This window comes from Halichoerus grypus, chromosome 7 (assembly GCF_964656455.1).
Source record: "Halichoerus grypus chromosome 7, mHalGry1.hap1.1, whole genome shotgun sequence".
In the NCBI taxonomy this organism is placed as follows: domain Eukaryota; kingdom Metazoa; phylum Chordata; class Mammalia; order Carnivora; family Phocidae; genus Halichoerus; species Halichoerus grypus.
The window spans coordinates 92,207,016-92,219,787 of NC_135718.1; the positions used below are offsets into that span (position 1 = coordinate 92,207,016).

Here is a 12,772-nt window from a genome sequence, read left to right on the forward strand (position 1 = left end):
TATTTACCCAAAGGAAAAAAAAATTTGAAAAGATACATGTACCCCTATGTTTATGGTGGCATTATTTACAATAGCCAAGATACAGAAGCAGCCCAAGTGTCCATCAACAGACGAATAAATAAAGAAGAGGTGGTGTATATACACAATGGAATAATATGCAGCCATAAAAAAGAATGAAATCTTGCCATTTGCAACAACATGGATGGACCTAGAGAGCATTATGCTAAGGGAAAGAACTCTGACAGAGAAAGATCAATGCCATAGGATTTTCACTTATATGTGGAATCTAAAAAAAACAGCAGAACGGGCTTATAAATACAGAGAACATATTGATGATTGCTGGGATGGGGCCTGGGCAAAATGGGTGAAGGGGAGTGGGAGATACAGGGTTCCAGTTATGGAATGAATAAGTCATGGAGATAAAATGCACAGCATAGGGAATATAGTGGATGGTATTGAAATAGCATTGTATGGGGACAGACGGCAGCTACACATGTGGTAGGCCCAGCATAACGTATAGAATTGTTGAATCATTATGCTCTATACCTGAAACTAATGTAATATTGTACGTCAACTATATTTCAATTAACAAAAAGGTAGGGTTTCAATCAGGTTGATTTAATGCAAATTGTGCAAAAATAAGGAACCTGGAAAAAAAAAAAAAGACTGTCATTACCTTGATGAGCTCATATGATGGGAGAGATAAGTATGCAAACAAATAATTAAAATATAACATCAGTGCCTATAATACAATACCTTCAGAATGCCATAGGGGATTATAGGAGGGAAACAACTTTTCTGGAACAAAGAAGCGGGAGGGAGGAAAGGAGATCAGACAAGGCTTCAAAGAGGAGATAATATTTGAGATAAGCCTTGAAAAATAAGCAGGAAGGGATGCAAGGATTTTTAATATTAAAAAATTGATTAATATAATTTACCATATTAAAGGATTAAAGGCAGAAAACCACATGATCATCTCATTAGGTACAGAAATGGGTTAGACAAAATTCAACAACCAATTTTTAAAAATCTCTTGGAAATCCATTAACAGAAGAACCAATACTCTGATATCTTCTGACAATGGAAAAAATCCTACGTCAAAGAAAATAAACTATAGCTCCACACATCAGTATTGGATGTCAGAAATAAAATATTGGTTGGAAAAAAAGAAGTTCAAGAAGAGCCAAGGAGAAAGTATGATTCCATTTATGTGAAGTTCAAAATCAGACAAAACTAAACAGTATATATTGTTATGGACACAAATTTAGGTGGTAAAAGTGTAAGGCAAGCTAGGGGACTATAAATACAAAATTCAGTGAGGTGGTCCCCTCCAGGAAAGGTGGGAGGGTGACATAGTCCTAGAACAGCACAAGGGCCTTCTAAATGTTCTATTTCCTAACCTGGGTGGTGGGCACACAGGTGTTTGATTTGTTAGTTCGTAGACTGGGCAGATGTGTTTCTACATCTGTGTATATGGCAGATTTCACAATGAAAACACGTTAGGGAAATAAGCAGAAAGTCTCTACCTGAATAAGGGGATCCAGGACTGTATGGAATACAGCATGTTCTTGATAACCAGTCGCTGAATGAATGAATGAATGAACGAACAAATGAATGAAAGAACAAGGCCATTTGTAGGCAGAAAAAGTAACGTGTACACAGCCTGGGGGCCAGGAAAGGGTGTGGGGGTTTGGGAGCCTGTAGGCAGTTTCCAAGGTCGGAAAGGTGGGTGTGGCCCAAACGATGAAGAGCTTCACGGGCCATAAAAGGGTTTGAACTCCATCCTGTAGCCGCCAGGAAGCCACTGCAGGATTTCCAGAAGGGGGTGCCATCAGATTTCCTCTTAAAAGGGCATTCTGGCAGGTATATCGAGGGCCAGGACACTGCCGTCTCCCTTGCCTTTGCCAAAGAGCATCCTCAGAAGGAAGCAGCGTGTGGCCTTTTCCCTGAGCAAAGGGTAGTGAACTTTGTTCCGAAAACGACATACAAGTGCTTTCCACACTCTCAGAAACACCTGCAGCTGGTCCTCGGTGCAGGAGTCCGTGTGCAGACAGCCAGGCACCCGGGAGCAGGAAGCCAGACGTGCGGTGGGAAGGGGCTGACACCAGCTTTGAGGGCGCACACACTGTAATGCTCGGAAAAACTGGCACATCGGCACAGAACTAGGAAATGTATGCTCACAAATGGGGGGCCCAACCCCTCCTGTCACCCCAAACCTAGAACCACCACCACCCCACCACCACAATTTGTCCTGATCTTGCTGCTAGGAGTAGGGTAAGAGAAAGTTGGTGCAAACAAAAATGAAGAGCCACAGTGGGTGCTGCCCCCAAAGGACTGAATATTGTCAAGTCTCTTAAAATCGACTATCCTTCAAATTATTAATAAATTTACTATAACCTCCAGTTCTCTCCCCCCTCTTTGGTAGATCAAAATGAAACTCAGCTCTCTGTTAAAGAATTACTGGTACATTAGACAATTTGATACAACTTAACTGCTCCGTGACTATAACTATGTGAAAATTGTTCAATTACACATGAACTAAATTATCACCTCATTTACATGGACAAAAAAAAAATCTATTAATGCTCAACTGAGCCTGAACCAGTTGTGAAACAGGTGAGAAGTTATGGCTGGATACTCTGATTGAAGCTCTATTAACGTTCAAGACAGTTTCTTAATGAATTAAGCCGCAACTCATTTGTATGCTCCATCCCTTCTAATGTCTAATTGTGCCTAAATCTGGCCACCCTTGAGCGCTCACGGGGCCCTCTGGGTGCCCAGGGGCATCTCGAGCACTCTGTGCACTGGCCCCAAATGACCCAGTTTGGCTGTTTTCTTCCAGTACCAGCATGACTGGAGATATGGTGATTAGTTATCATTAAAGGTAACAATTAGCAGTGGATTCGGAGTCCTGCATTTGGCTCAGCAGTTTATCATGATTTGCGTCAGGCAGGATCTACATCACTGCGGCTGATGACGGGGCAGCCGCGAACGGCTCAGGTGTTTCAAGGATGGGCTGTGGGACACTTGACAAAGCCGCCATGTGTGGGAACGAGAGAGTGGTGTAGATGAGCAGAGGGCTTGAGTCACCACATCTGCCCAGACAGCCTTCACTCCAGTCCTTCTGATTCCCTTAGCCTTACTCGGGCCCTCCTTCCCACGGTGGTGGGTGAGCACTCGGCGCTCGCGTGTTATCAGGTGTTGGACCTGGTAAGTGCACTAGACCGTAAATTGTCCAAGGGGGGAGAGCACCTGTGTTATTCTGCTGCATCCCCAGTGCCCTGCATATTGTAGGGGTCTGAAAAATATTTTTGAATGAGTGAATGAAAGACGACGTGTGTAGAAGAACTTACAAATATTCTGAGTATTCCAAATTATTTCCTATATGCTTGCTAGCTTCGATCTGACTTAGAACAAAATCAGTCCCTGAAAACCACTAGCCAGGTCCTTTGGGTCAGAATTCACCTTGCTGATCAGAGCAGCGCTGAGCTCCATGATGAATGGAGTTAAACTCTATGTATCACTTGGGATTGGAAGTGTAGGGTGAAATTTCTATCATCCGGCTTCGTCTTGGAAAATCTCTTTGGAAGAAAACCCTTCTCTCGTGAGACCCAACATGGTCAAGTTTTGTTTCAGTGTTGGAACACATCATGGTCTCTGGCTGAGCACCAAAAGGACTCACCTTATATTTAAGGGTCATATTACATGAAAAGTCTGCATCTTTAAAGATTTGAATCCCACCCTGGTCAGTGGGATACCCAGATACAACTGAGGGCACGGTAGCATCTGACCCCCAACTCCCACTCACCCTCAGGCTCGATGGGCTCATTGAGGGAAGTTGTAGGTAGAGACGTTCACGTCCTTAAGCCATTACTTCTTTGTGTGGAGTACATAGGGTTGGATGCTCTTAAATTAAATATCTGTATCAGGCAGTAATCCTACCCATATATTAGGCGCACAGACTCTCATTGAATCAATTTATGAGCTTTCCATTTTTTTTATCATGTTATGTTAATCACCATACATTACATCATTAGTTTTTGATGTAGTGCTCCATGATTCATTGTTTGCATATAACATCCAGTTATGAGCTTTCCATTTTAACAAAAGGTAATTACAATCCATTTGGCCTTTCAAAATCAAGGAAGATAGGATGGTCCATCGATGGAAGAATGAAGAAAATGTTATACACACTCCCTCTCCCTCTCTCTCTCGCTCAGAGACACACGCCCGCACACACACACACATGCTCTTGTGCGTATACGTGTAATGGAATATTATTCGGCCATTAAAAAGTTATATCCTGTCACTTTGTGACAACATGGGTACCCCTTGAGGGAATTATGCTACAAGAAAGAGGTCAGACAGAGAGAGACAAATACTGTATGATCTTAATTATATGTGCAATTTAAAAACCCGAACTCAGATACAGAGAACAGATGGGTGATTGCCAGAGGCAGGGGAGCAGGGGGGTGGGGGGATGGGCGAGGGGACCCACACGGGGCTCACAGCTCAGCGCCGGGCCCCCAGCCCCTGCTGCAGACCAGCTCTTAGAAACCACAGGCATGTGACTACACAGTTCTTTGGGAGCCAAGCCTGGAGCCACTTCCCAAGTTCTAGCTGACAGATTGACTCCCTGGCCGGCCAGCTATGGAAAGGCCCACAGCTGCTCTTATTGGCCGGGGGTTGGAGGCAGCTCGTCATCCTGTGCCCTGCAGCTGGCTGCCGCCCTCCCCTGCAGCCTACCCCTTCCCTGCCTTTCTCGTCCCCTCAGAACTCTGAGACACAGGCTGGGTGATAACCTCTCCTATTCTGACAGATCTTTTCACCCAGAAATGCCTCCACGCACCTCCTAGAAACTTCCAGAGAGGGCCGGAAACCGTGTCGTTGGCCAGCCGTGCCCGGCAGGGGAACCCGGTCACCCTTCTCCTGCTGGAGCCCACCCAGTGGGGCAGGGGGTTAATGGGGGTCCCGGGGACCCGCGGCCTGAGAGAGCATCACAGAATCTGCTACTTCTCCCATCACTGGGCCGATGGAAAGGCTCCACACACTGTCAGGCAGGAGCACAGAAATTAAGAAAGACAAAAGCCTTGTGACACTCTGCAGAGACCATCCGGTAGGTGCTGGCCAGAATAGGAGTCCCCCTGAGCGCCATTTAAGGAGGTCGACCCAAGCCCTGTTCTCCGACATTCTACCTCAGGTCCTGCGCCCAAATTCTGAGTGAGGGGAGTCTCACTCATTCCCACACTCTTATTGGGTATTTCTGATTTGGGTTCAGTGGTGTGGGTCCCCTTCCCTCCTCCACTCTCCCCATTCCACTTTGCCCACTGCCATGAGGCTCCAGGAGTCCGCCTGCCCTGCCGTGGCCATCCCATAAAGCGGAGGCCTGGACGCTGTCCCTGCACTCACAGCTGGCCACAGCCGGGCCCCCTCCTTGGAACCACGCCTTCACTTCCAACTTACGACACATGCTTGAGCTCTGCAGATGCAGCGGACCCACTGTCTTAGCTCATCTGCTCTTGCAACCAGTGCTGACTGAGCACCCCTGTGTTCCGGACACTGTGTGAGGAAGCGGGCTGTCACCCACCAGCTGTGCAAACGTGGCCAACTGACTTATCCCTCCTGTCTCCAGGCTCCCATCTGTAACACGCGCGTGCTCACAATAGTGCCTATGTCGTCAGGCTGTCGGCAGAATGATGCCCATCAAGCATCTGGAACAGTTTCCGAGGCACAGTCGGAGAACAAGGACTATGAGCTGTCATCATTATGCTCCCATTATGAAATCAGCCAAATTCTGGGCTCTCATGCACCATGCTAACTACCCAGGACGTTGCTGGAGAACCAGAAAATAAGTATCGGAAATGATGTGCTGCTTCTCCCTGTGACCCAGCAAGTCCACGAATTAGGAACCTCTATCCTCTTGGAAAGATTGAGGAAAAAGTTCCCACCTTTCTTTCTGCCCTTTTATTCACTTCTTCCTACAGCACAAGAAAGGTCTGACTGGTGAGGCTGGGCAGGTCCAGCCCAACACTGTCTGTCTTTCTGTCCGTCCATCTCCCTCCCTGCAAGTCACATGTTCTCTCTGGCACTTGAGCCACATGACTGCCCTGCTGGCCTGCTTCTGCCCGTGGTAGGTCCTAGCGTCTAGTTTGTGGAGGGACAGGGGACCTCCTTGCACTCTGCCAGGATTAAGCAGATAGACGGTTTTAATTCCCAATCATACTCTTGTAACTATTTGCCAATTGGTTCAGAATCTGGAGGGGAGAGGGTTTTGTTAGTAATCCCCGGGACTGCATGTAAAGGAAGGAAACCTCCTGAAGAGCCAGGAGGGAAATGAGGTCGTCTCCTCATTTCTACCCAGTGCTGCAAGCACATGGCCCATAATCCAGTGGGGATAAGCCATGGATGAGGGGGCAAGAAGTGGCCCTCTCGAGAACAAAAAGGGGGATGTACAGAGTTTGGGTGCCAAACCAGTGGAGAAACAACTGATGTTTGCACCCAGGGCTCGTGACCCCAGCCGATTTCTCCCTAAGTGACCTGTGTGCTTCTGGAAAAACCTGGCAGACTTCATTTACTGGTCATGCTGCCTAAACTCTTAAGAAAATAATATCAGTCTCTGGAAATGCTCATAATTGAATATGAAGATACCACTGGCCAGGGAAGTAAATGGAGCTAGGAGGGAAGAACAATAGAAAGAATGTTCAAATCTCATAAAAAAAAAAGGGGGGGGGAGGGTGTCTATGTCCTGGTGATTTTTCCAGACCCACTTTCTCTGCATCCTAACAGTCATTAAAATGTATAAAAATGAATACTTTTGAAGCAGCAATATAAGAATTATCATTGCTGTGGTTGCCTGGCAACCTGAGACTTTAGTTATTTTATTTCTAAACAGGGAATGCTATAAACCAGTACCCGGAATTTGTGCAAATAGTTCTAAATTGATGTTCTCCCTCTAAATCAGGAGGAGATAATACAGCATTAATGTACATTTAAAGGTTGCTAAATACGCGTGTCTGTCTCTCTCTCACACACACTCACATGCGCACGCGCATGCGCTCACAGGAAGATTCTTAGTTTCTTACTGTGCTATATTCAGTAAATCTGGAGAATTGTTATTCTTTTACATTTTTCCTGGAAAATATCTATTTAATTTTATACTAAGTATAAATAACATACGTTTGAACAAACCTTTCATCTCCCGTATGAACCGGGAAAATAATATTGCAGGTAATATCGATCCATAGCACCCTTCCCGAGTTTCATGGACACCGAGTGGGTCTCCGGTTTGGGGAGAGCAGAGACTATCTAAGTGGCTACTAGGAGAAAATATTTCTCAAGACCAGGAAGCAAGTCCTGGAAAGGCCTTCTGAATTTAGGCCTGTGGCCCTTGGTGCCACCCACATATTCCACACCACACCCCGTCACAGAGGAGAAGTGTGGACATTCTGGAAAAGCTGCCTCTGTTAATGAAATGTCATTTCTCCACAAGTCACGGACTTGATTTTGAGCTTCCAGGGCTGCTCGCTGGCTTGAACGGGCCGCTCTGATGTTGGCCCGTTCCTAATACGGCCTTGGTTCCCAACCTCACGAGGGCCTGAGGAGGAGACGTGCTCCCATCCCAGACTCTGATGGTGGGCTCCTCATTGCTTCCGTGGAGTAGAGGCCTCTCACCGTGGCCTCCATGGTGGTGTTATCGTGAGCTCCAGCCTGCAAGCCAATAGCCTGCCTCAGGCCCCCTGCTGCCACCAGCAGATTCTCCACAGAGAAGGGGAAGGTTCAGTGAGGCCAGACAGGCCAGTGACCGATGCAAATAAACAAGGAGGGGGTCTTGGTTGGAACCACAGACCAAACCCGTTGAAGAGAAGCATCAAGCATCCCTTCCTTCATGGGACTGTAATACAGAGCTATGTCTCAAGTTGACTCGGGAAGAGAGTCTCAGACACAACACAAAAGTGTCTCGGAATGATCTTCTGTGACCTCTTGTTAAATGGAAACCAAGACATTATAAAACATCTGGTGTTTGGAAACAGGACAAGCATCTTGTTGGCAAATCAGAAAACAGATCGTTTGGCCTATTAAAGTAATTCTTTCTCCAAATGGAGTAACAGTTGTAAATGAAAACAGACGCTTCAGTATGGAGGGCATGTCTCCTAAGGGTCTGTACCCCTCATAGGACAACATCTAAAAGGGACCAAAAATTCTATATCGAGACACTGGGTGGTGGTTAGAATGTCCAAGTCTCTGGAAAGACTGTAGTCCTGCAGATCAGTTGGGACATGATAGCACTTAGACCAAGGCTAAGTTCACATGGACAGATCCTTGGGGTAGCCCTTCTGGGAGCCAGATCCAGTGGTGTGTGTAATACTGGATTCTAGCATGGGAATTTGTTAATGCCTCGGCCTATTTTTTTCTCATCTACCAAATGGGAAGACTCCTATTACATTGGTACCCAGGAAGGGGCGGGGGGGGGGAGGGGATAATAGCAAATGGGTGCAGCCTGCTAGTGCAGAACTGAAGAGGGGGCTGGAGTGGTTGGTGGTCTCCCGGCCTCCCCTGCATGCTCTTCTGAATACAGGATTGATTTATGGCACTCGGAGCAGCCAGCAAGCCTGAGCTGGGTAGCGGCTGAGGCTGGGAGCCCAATCCGCGCCTGCCTGACATCTACAAAGGCAAAATCATCTGCAAAGTCAAAACCACTCAGGGTACCCCTAAGGTGCCCACGGGAGTGTCTGGGATGGGTAATGACTCCAAAATCACATTCAAGCTTGTTCACATGACAAATAGTCTGAAAGGATGATGAAGAGAAATGAGGACAGGCGGTATCCCCTCCGTGCACATTCCAGTTAATTTCCCAGAAGCAAACACAAGTAATGCTGGTTCCAAGCGCAGAGTTGTCTAGGGTGACAAATGAAGAGGTAGTGGGGTTCTGTGGCTTTGGAGGGGGGGGTGGGGGTGGGGGTTAGGCATGTGGAGTTTCATTTCTCTGGTGTTTGCTGTAAGTGAGCAAGAATGAGAGAAAGCTGCCAGGGCAGGAAACCTCCCCTCCCTCCCAGAAAAGATGAGGTCTGACACGTGAAAGGTGTTTAGTATGCTAACAAAATGCTGCATAATGTGGCTTTAGAGCCTTGACTGAATTGATAAAGGATATCTGAGGCCTCCCGCTGTGCTGAGGGCCCCCTGCTATGCGCAGCAAATGCAGCTGATGAGGCTGGGGGAGTGGATTGGCAAAGTGGGTTCAGTGCTGCCAAGGTCTCAGAGCCCTAGAAACTGATGCAGTTTGATCCTCAGATCCTGGCTTGGGGATCTGAGTAAATCTTTGCCTTCTTTTCCTGGACCTTGAAAAAAGAGAGGTCCTAGTCGATGAATCACTTTGCAAAGGTGATTTGCAGAGGCCAAATACTGAATATACACCAAGGCTGAGGTGTTAGTACAGCAAGCATCTTTTAAGGCTCAAACACAAAAATGGGCATGAGGGACTGAGGGATGCTAGACAAGTCACTGGTAAACGAGTGTTTGGGGGAGGATGGCCAGGCTGCCATGTTTCCCGGCACCGAGCAATGGGTGGCCTCGCAAGATCTCCAGGAGGGTCCTGACGGTGGGACAACTCTAGGTCTGGAGCAGACACTGAGTTTATGTTAAGTCTGTGCTTACTTCAGACATACAAACAATGTAATCCCACAAGGCTATCATGCGAAGGAAGAAAACTGGAGGTGAATCAGGGAAGGGTGGGTGGAGGGTTCACACTCTGTCAGCCCTCCCCAGGGAGCAGGTGTCTGGTCCTCGTGACTAGCTGATGCTGCATAGGTTTCATTTAACAACTGCCCTCCAACTACTACTAAAAACAGTTCTCGATGTTTCCCTGTATGTTTACAATGAAATTCAACTAGAACCAAAAGGAAGTTACTTTCTCTGAAGTAAAAGTCATTTCATGTGCTTACTCTCATCCATCCCCCATCACCAATTCAACAAGTATTTACTGAAATCCTAAAAGCATATCACTCCACAGAAATGTGAGAGACACAGAAGATATATAATCAGTGACCTAGAACATGGTATTTTGAATTTTGTTTACATCATGATCTATTCTCACATTAATAGACAGGTTTCCCTTTTTATGGACAGGGAAACCAACTGAGGCCAGTACACTTTCTTTCCAAGTCTTCATCCCTAACAGTACCAATCCAGACCTTTCTTTTTTTCCCCTTTTCCCTTCCTTCCTTCCTCCCTCCCTTTCTCTCTTGTAATTACAGGTTGAGTTTATTCAACTGCAGAAATGAGACTGAATAAAACTTTATAAACCTTCAACTTGAAATTATTTCTCAAAGGAAAGGGTCCTCACAAGGGCTGGGAAAACCATTTCTGGGTTTATCCAATGAGGTTTCCAAATTTCAGGAGTTGAGATGGATAGGATTATACCTACTATTTAAACTCCTAAAATCAGTCTATGAATGGTCCTCCTGAAGTAAATCACAGCGTGGGCATCACCTTCAGGCAGAGGGGAAGAAGAATGCAAGGACTAGTCCTGAATCTCACTCATTATAGAACAAATGGGCCGATTTAACCTTTTTCCTCCCACACAATAGTGACTTAGATTTTGCATGATTTTACTGATTAAAAAAAAAAAAAAAAAGACCATGTACCTTTGCTTCATCCTCATGGCAACTCCCCAGGTGTTCTTCCTATGAAGTAGATGTGGGTAGGCTCAACTAGAGGATCATTATTCATTATTGGCTACAGTGTTCTAAATTTTACAAAAAACTTTCACATACCTACCATTCTGAGTCTCATATCCTTGTGACGCAGAGAAGACATATAGCTAGAAGTGACAGTTTATAGCACGTGAAGGTTCGGATAGCTTGTGAGGGGAGCAGCTGGGCCTTGGCAGGGGCCTGAACAAGCAGGGGGCACCCAGCACCATCACCACGTTGTTCAGGGGCAGAGCGGAGTCGGGTGATGGTAGTGAGGGGTGGCCCCTGGCTGGGTCATTCATGGGCGTGGATGACAGGGCCAGGCTTTGGCCATTCCAGACATAGGAGCTACTCTAATTTCATCCTCTTGGAGCATAACGGAAGGAGGGAAAGGATCTTAGGAGTAGAGTAAACATTTGCACGGGATGGTGGGTGGCAATGCCAAGCTTTAGGAGCTCTCCTAAGTAGGGTTGCCAGATAAAATACAGGATTCCCAAATGTCCGTGCAATACTGGGGGCATACTTCCACGAAAAAATTATTTGTTGCTTCTCTGAAATCCAAATTTTCCTGGGTATCCTGTATTTTTATTGGTTAAATAGGACAGCCAGCTCCTAACGGAAGGTAGCTCAATCTTCCACCCTTTACTGTCATTACTGTAAAACATCTGTGTGATGGTGGCAATGATCTACCAGTAGCAACTGTGACTGGAGACCCTAACTGAGAGAACTTCCTATTCTCTCTGACTTGAGCAGCCCGAAGTCAGGATTGGAGCAAATGGAAGCATTTTCCCAGCTTCTGAATTTGAAAGATCATGGACTACACAATCGTTAGCAAAGGCTGGTTTGGGCAAAGAACTAACAGTGCGGACCAGACTATCCCTCGGTCATGTGCATCTTCCCAAGATGTCACTGGACTGAGAGTCCCACACCCAGCCCTGGCACTGTGTTACCCCAGGCCCATTCATCCAGTGGAAGGGTCACTTACTTGTAGGGGATGTGTTTGCTGCCGTTGACAAGAGCCAGGATGACATTGCCCAGAGCGGACAGTGAGAGGCATAGCCCTGAGCCTCCTTCCCGATTTTTGCTAAGAGCTTTCACACAGCTGCCGAGGTCAATGAGGTGCAGGCGGCTACGGCCTCCAGACACTGACACAGAGAAGACAAGAGAAGAGAGAGGTGGTTAAGTTCTGGCAAATGCTCGTCTGTCCTTCAGACAGCTCCTTGGGAAGTCTGAGGGAAAACTAAAAGGGGAAGGAAAAAGTTGACATTCATGACTTAGTAGGAAACCCCAACAAAATCATGCTAGGATGTGAATAGCATGGTCCTCTTGAGTTCTGTCCACCACACATCACCAACTTAAAACCTACTGACATTCATCCTATAAACAAATGAGTAATTCCCGTAGGTTGAATTGGAGGAGATTTCAGAGAAGGTAAATGTCCAATAAGAGGAGGATAAAGTTTGCACCTACGTGACCTTTGGATAGAATTGTGAAACTGATCGAGTTGCGTCTGAATAGCCCAGGAGTGATTATGTGCTTTGGGTGACCATCACAGAGCCCCTGACTGAAAGCTCAGCCAGCAATCAGGTTGATACCCCAAGGTAAAATCAGGAAGAAGTAAAAACCAGGTGCAGATATAGGGAAAAACCCAAGTATTTGCTGAGCATCTACCAAGTGCTGGGTGCTGCACAAACACCATTCTCATTCAGTTCCCGCAGTAAAAATAAGCTGAATACTCTTGTTCTTTTTTAAAATATGGATGAGAAAACAGAAGTTCAGAAAAGTTAAGCAACTTGCTCATGAGTACTTCTGCTTCTGGCCTAGATGAAGTCACAGGGATGAGGTCGATGCTCTTATCTAAAAACAAAATGTATAAAGCGACTGTTTCTAAGACACTAGACATCAGGCAGTAAAAAGGACAGTGATCCCTGGGAAGTAGGAAACAAAGAAGGTCATCACTGCTTGTGTCCCAGCTTACTGCCTTGAGAGGGTTTCCAGGCTGCGCCTCAGGGATGGGGAGCTCAGGGGGAATGCAGCAGACTGTCAGAATTGAGGGGAGAGAGTGGAGAGTCCGGGGAGACCAA

The 12,772-nt window shown here is 46.4% G+C and overlaps 1 protein-coding gene across 3 annotated transcripts in view; it reads right to left on the bottom strand.

Moving 5' to 3' along the window:
- Positions 1 to 12,772, bottom strand: part of KIF26B (kinesin family member 26B) — a 444,934-nt gene that overhangs the window by 57,695 nt on the left and 374,467 nt on the right. For all 3 annotated transcript variants that reach the window (XM_078077887.1, XM_036100240.2, XM_078077888.1), the window contains one exon: positions 11,674 to 11,833. In XM_078077887.1, the coding sequence (XP_077934013.1) occupies positions 11,674 to 11,833 (160 nt within the window). The remainder of the gene's footprint in view (positions 1 to 11,673; positions 11,834 to 12,772) is intronic.